The following is a 21,540-nucleotide window of genomic DNA, read 5'->3' as shown; positions in this document are numbered from 1 at the left end:
AAAGCCTTTGACTGTGTCAATCATAGTATACTGATTAAAAAATTGGATTTTTATGGTATTGTTGGTCAGCTTCAAAAACTTCTAATCTCATATTTATACTACAGACAACAAAGTGTAATGTTAGTGGATACCTGTTCCAATAAAAAGTTTGTCTCTCGCTCAGGATGTATAGAGCATGGTGTGCCTCAAGGATCGGTATTAGGTCCCTTGCTCTTTCTTTTTTATGTTAATGACTTACCACATATGCTTGATGTAAGAGCTTCTGCTATTCTGTTTGCAGATGATACTAGTATCATAATACAAAATCTGTCTCGCACCCAGTTAATTGAGGAATCTGAAAATGTACTCAAACTAATGATTTCTTGGTTTAAGTCTAATAAATTAACTTTAAATTTTGATAAAACAAATTTTGTTAACTTCATAACAAGAAACCAAATGTATGAAGATATTAATATTTCTTGTTTAAACAAAAATCTACATCAGTCTCATTATGCGAAATTTCTGGGATTAATAATTGATGAAAAAATAAACTGGAAAAAGAACATAGAGGTATTATGTAATAAACTAACATCTGCATGTTTTGCTCTTCGCTGTATGGTTGGGAAAGTTGATGTTGAGGTTATGAAATTAATGTACTTCGGGTATTTTCACTCACTAATGCAATATGGTATAATTTCATGGGGAAATAGCTCGGAAGCTATTAAAGTTTTTATAATACAAAAAAAAGCCATAAGGATTATTTGTAATAGCAAGCAAAGAGATTCATGCAAACCACTTTTTAATAAACTATGTATTCTCCCATTGCCAAGTCAATATATCTTTTCAGTTTTAGTGTTTTTAAATAAAAATCTGAATATTTTTAAGCCAAATTCAGCAATACATCCATACGAAACTAAAAAATGTGATGACTTGCATATAACTCGGGCAAGAACTACTTTACAGCAGAAAGGCATATATAATACTGCTTTGAAGTTATTTAATAATCTTCCATTAACTTTAAAACAACTATGTAAAAGTAAAAGTAAAAATTTTAAATATAAATTAAAAGAATATCTTATCTCAAAAACATTTTATTCTGTTGATGAATTTTTAAATTGTATTGATAATCATAACTTGTGTGTTAACATCTGAATTGTGTGTGTGTGTGTGTGTGTGTGTGTGTGTGTGTGTGTGTGTGTGTGTGTGTGTGTGTGTGTGTGTGTGTATATATATATATATATATATATATATATATATAATAGTTATGTTATGTGTATATTTGTGTGTTTATGTATAAAATATCATTGTGTATGGACACCTTAATATTATATGTGTACAATACATGTATGCTCTATCCCTTTAATTGTGATATGTGTATATAATCATGATATTGTTTATAACTTTTATCTTACTATGTTATGGATTTATTTTTTTATTTTGTATTGTAATGTATATACTGACATGTTCTACACCATTGAGCATTTGCTCATTCATGGTCGACGGAACGTAACTATAAATAAATAAAAATAAAAATAAAACAAAGAGCAACAAATCGGGTTTAGTGCATTCATAAATAATATTGATTGGTGCTGTACTAGGAAAAAATACTACGTTTGAGATATCAAGATATTTTGTTAATGATATTTGTTGCCTACATTAAAAATCTATGATGAAACATTTGAAATTTTCAGAAATGGAATCAATAAAATAAACATAACAGCTGTATTTCGCACCATACTTTGTGTTTACATAAAAATGTTGATCTTATGCAAAAAAAACTTAAAAAACAACAGTAGTATTTCGTAATTTTTCGTGAATTTCACCAATTTTTCAGATCGTAAATATGGCTACTATACATCAATATTGGTTTTATAAAATAAGTTTTACAGGTAAGTACATGATACGCAATTTGATTTACTTAATTCATACGAAAAGTACAATAACTTGGAGGACAGTAATCAAATAAGTACTCAGATAAACATAAATAAACTTATTAACTTAAGAGTTGCCAGTGTTGACTTTTTTAATTAACTACATTTACTCCCAAAATTTATCACAGAATCTTTTTTACAAAAATGACAAATCTTTCGCATAATAGAGATTCTGTGGGGTTCAAGGGTTCAAACTGCCTAACCCTACATTTCACTACAGGACCCACACATACTGTCCCCACGCGGGCCACGTAACCCTGAGAACGGAGTCACATGTCATCTCTTACCAATGACTGTGCCAAGTAAATTCTAAGGAGTCTACTTAAATCAAAGTAATGGTTGTTTGTTTTTTAAATGGTCATTTAATTTTTATTTTGGCTTAGCTATCATTTGTATTCTGGAATGTTATTAGTGCTAATTTCCTTTTGTGTTGGAAAGAAATACACGTGACATCTGGCACAGCGACCTTCTAGAAGGTTGTGGAAGGATGCCCGGCCGTAATTTGATATTCATATTCATAGTCCATTGAGATGTTACATGAGCTTTGCATTTTTTAGAGGACGCAATTTTATTTTTGGGATATGTGTGGGGGGTCAATAGAAGCTTAACCTCAAGTTTGTGGGGTCGCCACCCTTGTCCCCCGGCCGCCATCTTGGAAAAAGGGGTGAAAACACTTTTTTCGCGATATCTCGGAAACTATGCGTCTTACAAAAAACATAATTTTTAGCAAATTGTTTTTCCTACAAATATGTTTATATAACTTTTTTCCCTAAATTAAAAATTAAAATTAAAGATGTTATAAGCAAAAAAGTGAGAAAATGTTTATAAAGATTTTAGATTTTGTCCAATAACTTTTTTTTATACATTTTACAAAAAAATTACCTCAGACCAATCTTGTAGATGATCTTTTGAGGAAATTTTTTCCTATAATTTTTTTTTAATTTCATTCATTTAAAACGCTGTTACAGCGCTCCAATGTTGACCGGGTTCGTCAATGCTCATGAGAATCCGGTCGAAACGAAATGTTTAACTTGTTTTTTTTTTATTGTAAATATATTCTTACAAAATTTTTTTTAATTTGGTACAACTTTACTTATTCATTCCTATCTCTTTTCTTTACCATAGAACTTACCAGCTGTTTCTTCTACCTCATTTTATTCTCTTAGTTGTGCTACATATTTTGCCACGTGTAGACGTATTGAAAATTGCGGATATTATTTTCAGTTCAATCAATTAAACTGTGCGTTTTGTGTGGTGAAATTTTCATTTAGTTATAAACATTGCGACTTTTTTAAAGCGTGAATTATGAGTGATTGTTTTATATGTAAAAAACCTTTTGGGGACATTAAAGTTCAAACTGTGAAAGCTAGAGGAGTGAAAACTTTGCTTGAGCGAGCAAAATTCAAAAACGATGTGAATAATGAATTATTTTTACAAAGTGTTTCTGAAGTAACTGTTCATATTCCCTGCTATCATTATTATAGTGATAGTCGAACAGATAATGTTGTTCGTCGTCTCAGCTGTAGCAGTTAATCATTTTCAGTATCAGAAAATCTAGGTACTGATTTAGATTTCTCAAACTATTGCTTTATTTGCAGCGAATTATTCCAGAATCAGAGTGACTTGCGTCAAAGCCGTCAGAGGAAAATATGTAATGTACGTCATGAAGGTACAAAAAAAAAAAAATTTGGGCCTTGTTCTCAAACGTTCTGATGACAAGGCAAAGAGCATTGTTGATCGCATAGCTAATGTTTCTAGCTTAGTCAATGTTGGAGCTAGGTATCACAAGGATTGCAGCAAGCAATTGTACTCCAAAAAATGGAGTGACAAAATAAGACATGACAAAAATAACATTGACAATGCTATGGAGGATGTTTTTGCTTACTTGCATGAGAATAGTGAAGAGTGCCAATTTTGACTTGCGGATTTAATGAAATCCATTATTCTCCGTTCACTCTTACCTGAGTTTTGGAATAAACAAAGCCTCTTGTAAACAAACATTTTCATTGGCTGCCGGCCGCCGCGCACATTATTCGTGCGCAAGAAATAGTCCCTTGGTTAGATACCATTTGCAAGTATTTTCAAACTGCCTTTTTTGTAACAATTAATGTTATATAGCATTATAGCGTTTCACCATTAATATCCAATACAGTTTAATGTGTCAGCAAGTATTTACTTACAATTATGTTAGCAGACGCCGTGTGTACAGTGTACTGTACAGTTGATGCCTGGCGCAACAGTTGTATTTCGGATTCGCGCGCACACGGTTTGCAATGGCTGACGCCGGACCGAGTTTTGTGAAGCACAGAACGGGAAAGCCTTTGAAAAGTGCACAGAAAACTATTGTTTTTAATGTTTTTAAAACATTTTCAGACAAATATCCGGATTGTCGTGTGAATGATATCGCCAGTTTAACTGCGGAATTTACGGGTGTTTCGAAGAGCAGTGTGCTTCGTGCAAGGAAAGAGTTACAGGACACTGGGACATTAACAACTCCCGGGAAGAAAAGGAAACGTGAGTATCCTGTTATCAAAACTTGTAATGATTTTGTGAAGACGGCTATTAGGCGTAAAATGCATAGTTTTTTCTTCGCAAATGAACCACCTACGCTGAACAAAGTGCTACGATGTGTTAACGACGACCCTAAACTTCCTAATTTCAGACGAACAACATTTTATAAACTGTTAAAACATATCGGTTTTCAGTACGTTAAGAGAAGCAAAACAAATGTCATAATTGATAGGGACGACATTTCACTATGGCGAAGGAATTATTTAAGCAAAATCCGTGGTTACCGACAACAAGGACGCAAGATATACTATTTAGATGAAATGTGGGTGAATGAAGGGCATGCTACAAACAAGTCTTGGAAAGATTCTACAGTTAAGAAGAAGAGAGAAGCTTTTCTCTCAGGACTGTCTACAGGACTAAAAAATCCAACAGGTAAGGGGCAGCGCCTTATATTGCTTCATATTGGTAGCGACAGTGGTTTTGTGGAAAACGGTGAGTTAATTTTTCAGTCAAAGAAATCCGGCGATTATCAAGAAGAGATGAATGGTGACGTTTTCCGGGATTTGTTTGAAAAAAAAAAAAAAAACATTGCCAAAATTAGAACAGAACAGTGTTGTTGTTATGGACAATGCTTCATATCACAGTGTAAAGTGTGATCGTGTGCCAAATCATTCATGGAGAAAACAAAATATTATCGAGTGGTTACAGTCAAAAAATATATCCTTCAGTGCAACGTCTGTGAAAGTGGAGTTGCTGAATTTAGTTCATACAGTATGTTCATCTTTTACTGCATATGTGATTGACAACATCGCCGAGAAAGCGGGGCACACTGCACTTAGGCTACCGCCGTATCATTGCAACTTGAATCCAATCGAACTCGTGTTGAGTCAGATAACAGGTTACGTGGCACGTAATAACAGAACATTCAAGCTAAGCGAGGTACGTGATTTGGTAGCCACAGCTTTGTCTCAGATTACTTCAGAGAAGTGGAACGACTGTATTCGGCACGTAATGAAAGAAGAGGAAAGAATGTGGGAATTGGATGGTATCAGTGATATTGTCATTGACAGTGTTATAGTTCCTCTCGGTGATAGTAACGACAGTAGTGACGAAGATAGTGGTGGTAGGTCTGATTCAAGTCTGGAAGGGATAGCACCACTGCCAGATAGTGATTAGGTGAGTACCAAATCGTAACACTATCATAATGTTGTCTTACATTACGGTGATATTTTATCGATTATTCAAAAAATAAACATTGTTTGCTTTTGTGTCCGGAATGGTAACGGTACTATTTTCCTGTTATATTACTTCTCCGTTATTTTATTAGCACCGACTGTACTGAAGTGTGTGTGTTGCAACTAGTGCTTGGCGCGCAAGATGAATTCAGCCTATCTCTTGCTGACGCGGCGCAGTGATACGACGGTGTTTTTTTATTTCAAAACACAGCTAAGAGTGAACAGAGAATAAAGGAGACTACATTCCAGAGAAGCGTACGGTCATTGAACGATTAAAGGCAAAGTACAAGGACGACATTGTAATCTTTAACGAAGGTAAACAAGACATCATTATCTGCTTTAAAGGTTTTATATACAAAGTTATATCGAAAAGATCATCTCATAAAAAAAATGATCCTCAAGAGGAGAAATTGCAGAAAGTCAGAGATGCAGCTGCAATTATTTTGGAATACATCCGTTCACGGCACTATGAAACGAATCAGTATCCACCTTCAGATAATTTTTTAAAATAAGTTAATTCTTTAATTCCTGAATCTTTATCAGTTCTACTTTCTGGAATTATCTGTCAATCAAAACGTAAGTCGTTGGTTGCAGCACAAAGAAAATGTACATCAATTGCTCACTCCACCATTGGAGAAACTCGACCGGCTTCATTCATTTCACCGCTACTACTTGGGGTTGGATCATTTTTATATAAAAAATATGGTTCCAGTAATCTCATCAATGTTCTTTCAACATTAGGTTTCTCTGCGTCTTATAATTCTATTTCATTGTACGAAGATTCCTGTGCATTTCGTCCAGCGCGTAATATTTTACCTCATGCCTTCTCACAATTTGTTTTTGACAATGCCGATTTTAACAGCAACACAATTGATGGTAAAAATACTTTCCATGCGATGGGTGGAATTCAAAGTATTACACCGTATGATAGTATTGAAGCTGATACCAGTTTACCACGTGTCTCCAAAAGAATACCAGCTTCAGCTAAATCTACTTTAGGGTTAGTTCCTCTTGCGTCCTACTCAAAAGGCAAAACAATTGGATGGGTAAAATAAATGTTTCATTAATCGAAAATATCACATCACCAGCCAAAAAGATTGTTCCTCGTGCTTGTGACTTCATGTGGCTATATGGTAAATGGTCTTGTGCTTTAAACATTGGTGGATGGAACAGCTTTATGATTGAAGCAACTGTTGAGGAGCCTTTCCAAAGAAGTAGAATTGTATGTCTACCATTTATAAACGCTCCTCTAACAGATTATGACACAATTTTAACATCACTCCAGCTTTCTATTGAGAAATGTAAAGCTTCCAATCAAAAAACGTGTATTGTAACGTTTGATCAACCTTTATATTGGAAAGCTCGAGATATAACTGCTGCGGCTGATCCTACTTCAGATCTTTCAAAACTTGTTGTTCGATTGGGTGGGTTCCATTTGCTTATGTCATTCATTGGTGGAATTGGATACATAATGTCTGGCAGTGGACTTGAAGATATATTTAAACTAATTTATGCAGATAACTGTGATCAGCACATAATATCTGGACATGCTTATGGTAGAGCTGTGCGTGCTCATTTGTTGGTGCATTTGTCTATAAGCAAAATAATTATGGACTCAATAGAATTTACAGATGAAGAACGTGATTTCCTCGATGATGTTATTTACGATATTGATCGAACTAACGTTTTAGAATCGATTAATAATCCTTTATTCAAGAAGATATCGACCAAATTTGAAGAATCTTTGACCATGCTGGAGAGTAAAGGACCAACTGCAACCTTATGGATACAATACTACAGATTAGTCACTCTCTTAAAACATTTTATCGAAGCAGAACGATTTGGAAATTGGTCTCTTCATTTGGAAACGATAAGGAAAATGCTTCCAATGTTTCATGCAAGTGGACATTTCTTGTATGCTAAGTCAAGTTAACTTTACCTGCAAGATATGTTGAGGCTTGATCAAATAATGACACCTGATGAATACCACTCGTTCACTGCTAAGGGCTGTTTTACTATTCGACGAACTGACAAATTTTGGAGCGGGATAATGTCTGACCAAACCATTGAGCAAACTCTCATGAGAATGTTTAAATCATCTGAAGGGTTAACACACGGGCGTGGTATCTTTGAGAGCACGTTGGCATCATGGACTCTTGGAATGATATGCTTACAAGATGTTTGCGAGCAGATTACAGAATACTGTAACATCACTATGGATACTCCATAACAGCACGTAGATTACAGAGATACACGTGTCCAATGTGACAATTAAGACCTTGAAAAAATTGATAATTGGCTCTCTTCTCATGATTTTACTATAGATCGCAATGAATTGATTTGTATAGCAAATGGAATAGTTGCTTCAGATATCGTCAATTGTCATCGTGCTTTTGAAATAGGAGAAGGCTTAATAACTAACATCATTGGATCTGTCATTTAGTCGCAAATCAAAGGTTCTTCCCTTAAGTGCTATGACAAGCACTATTGAAGTAGAAAAATCTCCTGTCGTAATCAATCCCTTACTTTTATTTCAACGGATGTGTATTTCGATTTTCGAGAGAAACAGTTGGCGATATTAAACAATATCTGGCGTACGAATTAGCACCTTTTTCATTGGCATTATTCGCTGAGGATGGCATGAGGAAAGGTACTAAGTCGTCTTTGTTTAATGTTTTTACACCACTGGACCAATCCTTTGAAAACATTCACAGAAGTCATTTTGTTATCGATGGTGGTTTTCTATTGCATAAAGTGATTTGGGATCGGAATTCGTCATTAAACAACATCCTTGAGAAGTATGTCCGGTATGTGCAAGAACATTATGGACTATCTGCAAAAATAATATTTAATGGTTACTCCGAAAATCCTGATATAGCAGGAACAAAGTCATGGGAACGTATGCATCGCACGAAAAAACATCAATGTACTGAAATTAAGTTTGATAAGAGTACCGTACTAACAATATCTCAAGAAAAATTTCTTGGTAATGAAAAAAACAAATCAAACTTGATAGATCTTCTCAAAACTGCTCTTTCAGAGGTTAGTTTTTCTGTCGACCAAGCTGAATCAGATGCAGATTCAATGATCGTCTCTGCTGCGCTTACTGCATCCCGATCTCATGATTCTGTTATTATTGTGGCAGAGGACATTGACAAACTTGTATTGCTCACGGCATTAGGTACAAGACAGCCTAACATTTATTTTTCAAAACCTTCAAAAGGGCGCACATCTGCTCAGTTATAGCCCTTCAAGTTTTATGTATGGAGATCTCATAACACAGAATTTGCTGTTTCTTCATGCTTTTTTCAGGATGTGATACAACATCAGCAGCCTATAATATGAAGAAATTAAAATTTCAAAAAATATGGAGAAACATCCTGAATTAGCTGGTGGTACCGCGCTATTCCTAAGTGAGAAAGTCGATCCATCTTTGCTCACTCTTGTTGGCGAATGTTTTTTCATAGCTTTATACGGCGGTAATAAAGACGACTCACTAGACGGCTTGCGATACAAAAGATTTGCCAAGACAGTAACTAAAAATTCATTTAATTTATCATCGCTGCCTCCAACACAAGATGCTGCTCGTTTTCACAGTCTCCGAGTATATCACCAGGTCCAGTCGTGACTCGGAAGATATCAAAATCCTGAAGATTGGGGCTGGAAAAAGCATAAAAACATTTGGATGCCAATACAAGCTTCCAAGCCTCCAGCACCGCCCGATCTCATGAAATTAATTTTCTGCAGATGCAAAGGAAACTGTGGAAGCATGTGTGGCTGCAGAAAAGCAGGCCTGAAATGCTCTACAGTATGCCTCCATTGTTCTGGCGAAACATGCAGCAACATTATGGAAATATCAAAGTTAATGCAAAAAAATGAATTTGAAGATGAACTTCCAACTGACTCCAATTTTAACTCCTGTCATTCCTCAAACTTTCACATTTGACGTTGATTTAGATTCTGAGCCACAGCCTGAACCATCGAAGAAAAGTCGATTAGAGTAGCTAGCTAATAAGTGATTAAAAATATTATGATGTCGAGGATTACCTTATAAGTGAGATGTCAGTGGAGTAGGCCTACTGGGGACACCACGTAAAAAAAAAGTGCCTACAGACTCTACCTCATAGGTGGCGGGGAAAAGAGTTAGGAATTAATAAGTAAAGTTGTACGAATTTAACAAAAATTTTGTAAGAATATATTTACAATAAAAAAAAATCAAAAATAAGTTAAACATTTCATTTCGACCGGATTCTCATGAGCATTGACGAACCCGGTCAACTTTGGAGCACTGTAACGGCGTTTTAAATGAATGAAATTTTAAAAAAAAATTATAGGGAAAAATTTTCCTCAAAAGATCATCTACAAGATTGGTCTGAGGTAATTGTTTTGTAAAATGTATAAAAAAACAGTTATAGAGCAAAAAAGAAAATTTTTATAAAAATTTTCTCACTTTTTTGCTTAACTTCTTTAATTTTTAATTTAGGGCAAAAAGTTACATAAACATATTTGTAGGCAAAACAATTTGCTACAAATTATGACTTTACAAATTTTTTGTAAGACGCATAGTTTCCGAGATATAGCGAAAAAAGTGTTTTCACCCCTTTTTCCAAGATGGCGGCCGGGGGACAAGGGTGGCGACCCCACAAACTTGAGGTTAAGCTTCTATTGACCCCCCACACATGTCCCAAAAATAAAATTGCATCCTCTAAAAAATGCAATATTCGGTCCTTAAATTGTAACATTTCAATGGACTACAACACAAACTAAAAACTGACAATCGCACAGACCAAGCAATAGCGATTCTTAGCCATGTTTTTAAACAAGACAACAAAAGGAAAAACACTACTGGCAGCGGCCTTTGTCCATTCTTTTCCCAGGAAACATCCGCCTTTAGAAGAATGTGGTCAAGTAAAGGGTAGATAAAAATAGATACTCGTTATCTGGCTAAAGAAGTTTTTGAATCAAAGTTAATTGACTAGGTATCTGATGAACAAAGTCATTAAAAAGAGGTCCATTTGATTGAGGCTTCGCTGTACTTTATTTCAATATTTTATTCTTTGTTAATGAACTTTGAAGTTTTAGTGACCAAGTGTGAAAAATAATGACTGCTAACTTAACTTAGCCACATACGTATAAAAATAAGATGAGATTAACTGAAATATTTCACACTGGCTAAAAAAAAAAGTTTTCAAACTTCCTTCAACCAATTTGGTAATTATATATTTTTATGTATTGGAAAAAGTACATGAGAAAATACACATGAGGAGAAGATAGCAACCTACTTTGAGCAGATCCTCGACCGCGCAGAAGGGCCCCCTGCGGTCACGGTGGTCCACGATGTTGGCGGCCAGCTCCTGGTTCAGACCGCGCACGGTCATCAGCTCGAACACAGACGCCGTGTTCACGTTGACGACGTGGCATCCCCTGGGCACGCCCTGGCCTGTCGACTCGGCGCCCGCGCTGTGCAAGCTGTCCTCCGACTGGGTGCGCGACGAAGCACAGCTGGACCAGACACAACAAGGCCGTCCATGCGTGCGAGACCGGCTCCAGCAAGTACACACCAATCCCACTCGGGTTCACGTAAGGGGGTCGCTGATGAGAAAAATGGAGGAACTCTGTCGACACTAAATAATTATTGTTTGTAAAAAGTGTGTAGGCATTTTATTGCGAAACAACAAATTGACTACTCAGATCTCGACACTTCACTATTGCAAATGACACGTGCCAAGCCAGAAAAAGTCGTTACCACAATTTCTCCAACAAATGAAGTCATGTGTTGCCACCCATCAATATAAAACCAAACAGAACAAACTAATGTGACAATAAAATATTAATAAAAATGTATAATAATGTGAACCGACCTGGCATTCCTGCGGTGGCCGATGCAAATCTCTGGGCGCACAAGGTCCAGCCTCTCAGCGCCGACGCCCGTGACAAGGGCCAGGTCCTCCACCTTCTTGAAGCCCCCGATGGCCTGGCGGTGGGTGACAATGCTGTGTGCCACAGCGCGAGTGACTCCAGGCAGTGTCATGAGCTCCTCCTCGCTGGCAGTGTTGATGTTCAGCTGCTCCACCTGCCGGCAGCACTGTGCTCTAGCAACACCAGCCTACCACACTCAGCTGCATGGCAGAGCTGAACCACCTGCCGGCAGCACTGTGCTCTAGCAACACCAGCCTACCACACTCAGCTGCATGGCAGAGCTGAACCACCTGCCGGCAGCACTGTGCTCTAGCAACACAAGCCTACCACACTCAGCTGCATGGCAGAGCATAACCACCTGCTGGCAGCACTGTGCTCTAGCCACACAAACCTGTACCACACTCAGCTGCATGGCAGAGCTGAACCACCTGCCGGCAGCACTGTGCTCTAGCCACACAAGCCTACCACCCAGCTGCATGGCAGAGCTGAACCACCTGCCGGCAGCACTGTGCTCTAGCAAAACCAGCCTACCACACTCAGCTGCATGGCAGAGCTGAACCACCTGCCGGCAGCACTGTGCTCTAGCAACACCAGCCTACCACACTCAGCTGCATGGCAGAGCTGAACCACCTGCCGGCAACACTGTGCTCTAGCAACACAAGCCTACCACACTCAGCTGCATGGCAGAGCTGAACCACCTGCCGGCAGCACTGTGCTCTAGCAACACAAGACTACCACACTCAGCTGCATGGCAGAGCTGAACCACCTGCCGGCAGCACTGTGCTCTAGCAACACCAGCCTACCACACTCAGCTGCATGGCAGAGCTGAACCACCTGCCGGCAACACTGTGCTCTAGCAACACAAGCCTACCACACTCAGCTGCATGGCAGAGCTGAACCACCTGCCGGCAGCACTGTGCTCTAGCAACACAAGCCTACCACACTCAGCTGCATGGCAGAGCAGAACCACCTGCCGGCAGCACTGTGCTCTAGTCACACAAGCCTGTACCACACTCAGCTGCATGGCAGAGCTGAACCACCTGCCGGCAGCACTGTGCTCTAGCCACTAAAGCCTACCACCCAGCTGCATGGCAGAGCAGAACCACCTGCCGGCAGCACTGTGCTCTAGCCACACCAGCCTACCACACTCAGCTGCATGGCAGAGCTGAACCACCTGCCGGCAGCACTGTGCTCTAGCAACACAAGCCTACCACACTCAGCTGCATGGCAGAGCTGAACCACCTGCCGGCAGCACTGTGCTCTAGCCACACCAGCCTACCACACTCAGCTGCATGGCAGAGCTGAACCACCTGCCGGCAGCACTGTGCTCTAGCCACTCAAGCCTACCACCCAGCTGCATGGCAGAGCAGAACCACCTGCCGGCAGCACTGTGCTCTAGCAACACAAGCCTACCACACTCAGCTGCATGGCAGAGCTGAACCACCTGCCGGCAGCACTGTGCTCTAGCAACACAAGCCTACCACACTCAGCTGCATGGCAGAGCTGAACCACCTGCCGGCAGCACTGTGCTCTAGAAACACAAGCCTACCACAAGCCTACCACAACAACAACCTGGGGGTGAATCTGAAAACCAAGCACACGACTGTCTCAAATAGTGGTGGGAGTAGCGACAAAAGTTTGTCCCTGTGACAAGCCGCGACCAGCGACATGAAGTTCGCAGGGCCAAGTCGCAGCGACTTTGTCGCTTACAGCGACATCGTAATTCTGAAGCTTCACAAACGACATATTATAGAGGGCCACAAAAAATAGAACCTTGTTTGTAATGCATATGGGTGTGAGGGATTTTAGAAACAAATTATTGCATTGTGTTTTCGTGCATGGTACTGGAAGAAGTAAGATTTTTAATTTAAAAAAAAATCTTGTTTTATTACGTTATTTTTATGGTAGGCTGGTGGCTGCATGGCAGAGCAGAACCACCTGCCGGCAGCACTGTGCTCTAGCCACACAAGCCTGTAACACACTCAGCTGCATGGCAGAGCTGAACCACCTGCCGGCAGCACTGTGCTCTAGCCACACAAGCCTACCACCCAGCTGCATGGCAGAGCAGAACCACCTGCCGGCAGCACTGTGCTCTAGCAACACCAGCCTACCACACTCAGCTGCATGGCAGAGCTGAACCACCTGCCGGCAGCACTGTGCTCTAGCCACACAAGCCTACCACACTCAGCTGCATGGCAGAGCTGAACCACCTGCCGGCAACACAGTGCTCTAGCAACACAAGCCTACCACACTCAGCTGCATGGCAGAGCTGAACCACCTGCCGGCAGCACTGTGCTCTAGCAACACAAGCCTACCACACTCAGCTGCATGGCAGAGCTGAACCACCTGCCGGCAGCACTGTGCTCTAGCAACACCAGCCTACCACACTCAGCTGCATGGCAGAGCTGAACCACCTGCCGGCAGCACTGTGCTCTAGCCACACAAGCCTACCACACACAGCTGCATGGCAGAGCTGAACCACCTGCCGGCAACACTGTGCTCTAGCAACACAAGCCTACCACACTCAGCTGCATGGCAGAGCTGAACCACCTGCCGGCAGCACTGTGCTCTAGCAACACAAGCCTACCACACTCAGCTGCATGGCAGAGCAGAACCACCTGCCGGCAGCACTGTGCTCTAGTCACACAAGCCTGTACCACACTCAGCTGCATGGCAGAGCTGAACCACCTGCCGGCAGCACTGTGCTCTAGCCACTAAAGCCTACCACCCAGCTGCATGGCAGAGCAGAACCACCTGCCGGCAGCACTGTGCTCTAGCCACACCAGCCTACCACACTCAGCTGCATGGCAGAGCTGAACCACCTGCCGGCAGCACTGTGCTCTAGCAACACAAGCCTACCACACTCAGCTGCATGGCAGAGCTGAACCACCTGCCGGCAGCACTGTGCTCTAGCCACACCAGCCTACCACACTCAGCTGCATGGCAGAGCTGAACCACCTGCCGGCAGCACTGTGCTCTAGCCACTCAAGCCTACCACCCAGCTGCATGGCAGAGCAGAACCACCTGCCGGCAGCACTGTGCTCTAGCAACACAAGCCTACCACACTCAGCTGCATGGCAGAGCTGAACCACCTGCCGGCAGCACTGTGCTCTAGCAACACAAGCCTACCACACTCAGCTGCATGGCAGAGCTGAACCACCTGCCGGCAGCACTGTGCTCTAGAAACACAAGCCTACCACAAGCCTACCACAACAACAACCTGGGGGTGAATCTGAAAACCAAGCACACGACTGTTTCAAATAGTGGTGGGAGTAGCGACAAAAGTTTGTCCCTGTGACAAGCCGCGACCAGCGACATGAAGTTCGCAGGGCCAAGTCGCAGCGACTTTGTCGCTTACAGCGACATCGTAATCCTGAAGCTTCACAAACGACATATTATGGAGGGCCACAAAAAATAGAACCTTGTTTGTAATGCATATGGGTGTGAGGGATTTTAGAAACAAATTATTGCATTGTGTTTTCGTGCATGGTACTGGAAGAAGTAAGATTTTTAATTTAAAAAAAAAAATCTTGTTTTATTACGTTATTTTTATGGTAGGCTGGTGGCTGCATGGCAGAGCAGAACCACCTGCCGGCAGCACTGTGCTCTAGCCACACAAGCCTACCACCCAGCTGCATGGCAGAGCAGAACCACCTGCCGGCAGCACTGTGCTCTAGCAACACAAGCCTACCACACTCAGCTGCATGGCAGAGCTGAACCACCTGCCGGCAGCACTGTGCTCTAGCAACACAAGTCTGTACCACACTCAGCTGCATGGCAGAGATGAACCACCTGCCGGCAGCACTGTGCTCTAGCAACACAAGCCTACCACACTCAGCTGCATGGCAGAGCTGAACCACCTGCCGGCAGCACTGTGCTCTAGCAACACAAGCCTACCACACTCAGCTGCATGGCAGAGCTGAACCACCTGCCGGCAGCACTGTGCTCTAGCAACACAAGCCTACCACACTCAGCTGCATGGCAGAGCTGAACCACCTGCCGGCAGCACTGTGCTCTAGCAACACAAGCCTACCACACTCAGCTGCATGGCAGAGCTGAACCACCTGCCGGCAGCACTGTGCTCTAGCAACACAAGCCTACCACACTCAGCTGCATGGCAGAGCTGAACCACCTGCCGGCAGCACTGTGCTCTAGCCACACAAGCCTGTACCACACTCAGCTGCATGGCAGAGCTGAACCACCTGCCGGCAGCACTGTGCTCTAGCCACACAAGCCTACCACCCAGCTGCATGGCAGAGCAGAACTACCTGCCGGCAGCACTGTGCTCTAGCCACACAAGCCTGTACCACACTCAGCTGCATGGCAGAGCTGAACCACCTGCCGGCAGCACTGTGCTCTAGCAACACAAGCCTACCACACTCAGCTGCATGGCAGAGCTGAACCACCTGCTGGCAGCACTGTGTTCCAGACAACACCAGCCTATACTACAGCCACCTTGAATATCTGCTTACAAGATCCATTTGAGTCATTGCAGATTCCTACAGATTTCGTAATGAAATTTCAATTAAGGGGCTCGTAAAAATATTTAATAAGTGTTATTGTATATTAGTACTAATGCTGCTTGATCATACTGTAAAGGGTTATTTCTAAATTATTTCTTTAGTTTAAAAAAAACTTGATTGTGACGTGAATAATAATTAAGAATAAAATTATGGGTTACAAATCACTAAATTTAATAAAATGTATATTCAAAAAACTTTGTATTCCTATAGAAATTTATAACAGTGTTTTAATTATTTACTATCTGTATTTACTTGTTTTTCATTAGTAAATTTACACAATTTTCCCTGATTTCAAAACTTTTCACAACTTGTGAGTGTCCTATAATCTTGTAGTAGTATTAAAAACTAAACAGAAATCAACCCTCCCAATTCTGCACATTAAACCAAATTTAAGAACAAAGACTATAATAAAATTGGTAATAAATAATACACACTATTTTATATGCATACCAAAATATATTGTGGTATTGCAGGCCACTGCCTTTGCCAATTTAGATCAATATTTTGCAGAGGGATAAAAATAATTTTTTTTAACAAATACTTTGTCTCAGCTGATTATGTAGTTCAATATTTATGTTTAATGGTATTTATTTAATTGCACATGTTAGGTAATATGGTTTTTTAAGAAACATTAGTTTCTTTTATTTCCATGAAGCCAATTTTTCCATGTCATTAATATAGTGACAAATTTTTGGTGTAGGTACATACTTATAAGGCATTTTCTTATGATTATTTTATATGAATTTTGTGGTAGTAAGATTTTCCATATTTAGTATCAGTTGGTTACATTTTTTGTAAAATGGAGGGTAAATATGTAGTTGAGCGGTATTTGCGATAAAAAATGTTAAAAATCCGAAAATACCTTTATTAGATGCTATTCAACTTCCTCTTTTCATTAAAAGTGGTGGAGGTAAGAAATTTTAAATACTTTAGGAGATATCAAATTTTTAAATTTCATCATATGTAGTTGAGCGGTATTTGCGAAAAAAAAAAGTTAAAAATCCGAAAATACCTTTATTTGATGCTCTTCAACTTCCTCTTTTCATTAAAAGCGGCGGAGATAAGAAATTACAAATACTTAGGAGATATCGCCATTCTTATTTTGCTATACAAGACCTGTGTAATCAATCGACCGCTACAATTTTTTTTATTGCCATGTGTTTGTGAATGCCTAATTAATTAAAATGGTCGATTAGGTCAGGTCAGTTACATTATAAATACTTTGAAACTAAGCGTACATTAAAAATAATATGAATTAATTTCAATGGTTCTTTAGTTTTAAAGTATTTATAATGTAACTGAACTGACCTAACAAACCGGGACAAAGGATGAACAGTAACAACTCACGTAAAATTTTTTTGTTACTTATTACTTGCGCAACAATAACAAATAAAACTTTAAAATTAGAAACGTTAAAAACTCGCCTAAGTCAGAGGCGGTAATTAAACACTGTTTTAAACAGTAAATGAACTAAATAATCACGTATTTGTTCATTTGAATTCTGGCCTATCACGAACAATCACGTGACATCATTATCCAATAAAAAAATAGATACTCTTAAACAAGAAACAATGTTAAAAGCCACATGGATGCACTGGTATAATTGTGATGAAATTTAAAAATTCCATATCTCCTAAAGTATTTAGAATTTCTTATATCCACCGCTTTTAATGAAAAGAGGAAGTTGAAGAGCATCTAATAAAGGTATTTTCGGATTTTTAACATTTTTTTCGCAAATACCGCTCTACTACATATGATGAAATTTAAAAATTCGATATCTCCTAAAGTATTTGGAATTTCTTACCTCCGCCGCTTTTAATGAAAAGAGGAAGTTAAAGAGCATAGAATAAAAGTATTTTGATTTTTTACATATTTTTTTTCACAAATACCGCCCAACTACATATTTACTAATGGAGTATATTTACAATGAAAGGAAGTTGTGTTATGCTGTGGTGCCTGAGTGATAAAATATTTATTGCATCATGTGTTACAGCTGTTATAACTGCTTGCCAAAACCGTGAAAAAGATCTTGAATCGGAATATCACAGAATAGTAGTTGTATGAAAAATCTTTATAGCCAAAAGGATGGTAGCAATTTCTGGGAAGTCCCCATTTTGTAGTTTTTTTGTGTTTATTATGTACTGTTTTTGTCTGATTAGTCATTGCTCTAACATTGCCCTGTGAGATTGCACTGATCGGCGGCTTGTGAATTCAACATTTTGAGGTCAGTTTGAGACAAAATTAATGGCTGTTGTCAGAGCTGCACCAATGGTAAACTGTTTTGCACACATTTATTTTGAATTTTTTTATTGACCACAGTAGTCAGCAGGAGCCCATGACGGGCCAATAGGGAACTTTCGCGTCATCCCAAGGACATCATGGAACAATCAAGAACAGCGGGATTTTTTTATAAATAAAGAAATAGTAATTTGAATAATTACACTCTTTTAATGACAACAAATTAATTTTTTTTTCTGTACAGAGCAATAAGTGGCCAGGAACTATGTCAATAATTCAAAGTGATTATGGAAATTGAGACAATTTCTTTTCTGTAAAAGGTAATGAATCTTCAAATTTCACTATAACTCTTTTATTTGAAACTGAACATCATTCTAAATTCATAACAACATTCGCAATCTATATATTCATTAACTGTCTTGACCTACGATTTACAATGCTTCATCAGTTTACCAGTGTTTATGCATGTGCAATTCATGCCATAGCTAGCCTGAATTGCACAATCTCAAACTGCACAATGTGGCAGATATTATTCTAGCATGTGCTAAACAAACAATTCCATAACAACGCCTCTACAAAAACAAAACTTGCCACTACACCTTTCCTGGCACAGTACATGGTACAGTGTGTATGTGTTACAAACGATGCTAACCTTCAAGCAGATGTCGTTGTAGTTGAAGGCCGCGCTGAGCGAGCCTTGGTGGGTTTGGGAGCGGCGGGGGAAAGGAGAGCGCCAGGTGTGACGGAATGACTTCCTCCCGCTGCCCTGCCCGTCCGCATGCAGACTCGGTGCCTGCCCCATCACTGCCTCGGGAGCGACGCGTCGCGTCACAACACTGCGCTGCTGTGCATCTGCGACCGTGAGAGAACATGCTGTTACCAGGAGACGAGAGACGAGGCATCGGGCAGGCCAGTCGGCCCGGCCTGGCAGTCACGTCCCTCTACTGCAATGTCATCAGTGTTGGGCACGTTCTCAGAGCCCCGTATGCGTGAAGTGGCGTAACTAGGACGCCTTTGTTCTCGAAGCTTCTTAGTGTTGTCTGGTATTATGATGTGACACTTCAGAGGGCTACCAGACCTTTTTAGGTCGGGACTAGGCAGGTATTTAAGACGAAGGCCAGTCTGTGGAGTAGTGTGGGAGTGAGAGGCAGGTAACTATGCCGATGGATCCTCCGAGCGACCTGTGAGAGCAGTGAAGTGAAGAAGGTGAGTGACCCCTTGGTGAGCAAATTTGGATTATGAGCGAGAGGCTTGTGTGCGAATATTGGTGCATCGGGGACTGAAGCATCCAAGACTGTGTTGTGTGTGTGATGGACGAGTGGGTAGTGATAGGCATTGTGTTGGGACAGAGGTACAGGCAAGAGACAAGCACTAGTGTGTCCCACTTTTGAATCAAGCTCTAGTGGGGAGAGTTCAGTGTGGACTTAATGAAAGAGTGTTGTAATTAATTTAATAGTGTAAAGTGTAGCTAAGAAATAGAACTCTAGTTAATTTCCAAACCTACGCTTTCCCACTTGTAAAAATACTCATTATTATCACGTTTTTATAAAGGTTGTTCGTCTCAAAACTCTTCAGTCCCTGCATTCTGTGCATGTAAATTCTGAAGGAAAGCAACTTTTATAAAAACAAATAACTTGATATTCTACTTTTTTTTTATTTCCTTACATTTTTGAATAATTATATAAGAGGGCATTGTCATAGTTCAAGTAGTAAATCAGTAGTTTACAATTTTAATGTTTGCCTGTAAAATTATACGTGCTCTGCCATGCATGAGTCTCTACTGTGCTTGCAAACGACTTGCCTCAATAATGACAGGGAGCTTGAAATCAGAACACGACAACTATCAAGTGATTTAACAAAGATACTTGCCGTAATTACATGCAACTTTTAAATTATAATCTTTAAATTACTACCTTGGGCAGATTTTTTTCTCCTGCAAAATCTTTTTGGAAGAGATTGAGTGATTTGTGCAATGCTGAGTACTGTTTCACATGTTTCAAGCAAGTGTGTCAATTGTTAAAAAAAAATATCTATTTTACAGTACTAACTAGACATGTGAAGCTAATAGGTTGTTTTTACTTCCTTATTCAATGACAAATACAATAAAGGATTGCCAGCAAAACTTCATTGTATTTATGTTTGTATTCAAATAATGAATTAGTTTAACAATTGAAGCCCTACATAATTTCTTACTTATAAATGAATGAGAAATAAAGTACATGTTACGTCAACTGATTCATGTCACTACGTGACATTTAGGTGATTTTATGGAGCCTGTCATCACTGAAGCAAGCTGTATGCAAGAACAGTAGGGACTAACGGATGGTGGCGCCTGCAGTACTGGCAGAGGAACATTAATATGGTAAACTACTTGAAGCATCACAACACCCTCTTAATAAATGATTCAAAAACATGTTTAGATATTTAAAAAAGTTTATGTAATTTTTTAATTTTTTCCCCCCGAAATATGCTCTTTTTTATTATTATCTCATGTATTTCCTGCAGTTTAACAACTATATATCAATGTTTTATTGAGGATAGGTATCTGCCGGGCGAACAACAAAAATTTAAAAACTAATTCATCCACACGTTTTTACAAGGGCCTATTTTCCAAAAAAAAATATGGTATAACCTAAATTGAGTTTATAAGAGTTTTAGTATTTTACAAATAATTATGAAGTAGCTACCCATACCTTTACATGAGACAGTTTGTAAAGAGGCTGTTAGAGTGTAGAATCATTTTCGAAATAAATAGTGAGACATAATTATTATTGAAACCTAACCACTTCATGTGTCAGGAGTGACACAACTTTATTTACATCTATATTTAGACTTCAAAATTAATAACGGCCATAACTTAGATGAGATATTACTTCACGTTCTGGAAGAGGGTAAGGAAATAATTACGCCATTTTGGTTTCAACGGTATTTTAGTAAAAACACAATCATATACATAGGTCTGGCAACATTCTATACTATGCCTTGTGTCTCGTCCGCTTAGTGAAGCCCATTACAGCCTGCAAACTAACGGCACTAGTGGTAGTGGAACTCATTATTAACATTTTGAATTTCGTATATCGAATCTAATATATTATTTTCCTAATTCCATCTCAGTTTTTAATATTTTTATTATTCATACTAATAATTTATAATTTGTTAAGGTGCTTAGTAAATGCCTAATATGTACCAATGACCTAAATGTTT

At 39.6% G+C, this 21,540-nt stretch overlaps 1 protein-coding gene across 2 annotated transcripts in view; it reads right to left on the bottom strand.

Annotated features, from left to right (window-relative positions):
- LOC134536703 (endonuclease/exonuclease/phosphatase family domain-containing protein 1-like) overlaps positions 1 to 21,172 on the bottom strand; it is a 57,271-nt gene extending 36,099 nt beyond the window's left edge. For both annotated transcript variants that reach the window (XM_063376572.1, XM_063376571.1), the window contains exons 1-4: positions 21,030 to 21,172; positions 18,989 to 19,188; positions 11,518 to 11,729; positions 10,939 to 11,158 (exon numbers count right to left, since the gene is read on the bottom strand). In XM_063376572.1, coding sequence (XP_063232642.1) covers positions 10,939 to 11,158; positions 11,518 to 11,729; positions 18,989 to 19,138 — 582 coding nt within the window. In that variant the 5' untranslated portion in view covers positions 19,139 to 19,188; positions 21,030 to 21,172. The remainder of the gene's footprint in view (positions 1 to 10,938; positions 11,159 to 11,517; positions 11,730 to 18,988; positions 19,189 to 21,029) is intronic.
- Between the last annotated feature and the right edge of the window lie 368 nt (positions 21,173 to 21,540).

The sequence above is a fragment of the Bacillus rossius genome, chromosome 11, assembly GCF_032445375.1.
Source record: "Bacillus rossius redtenbacheri isolate Brsri chromosome 11, Brsri_v3, whole genome shotgun sequence".
In the NCBI taxonomy this organism is placed as follows: domain Eukaryota; kingdom Metazoa; phylum Arthropoda; class Insecta; order Phasmatodea; family Bacillidae; genus Bacillus; species Bacillus rossius.
This window is presented reverse-complemented; position numbering and strand designations above follow the sequence as displayed.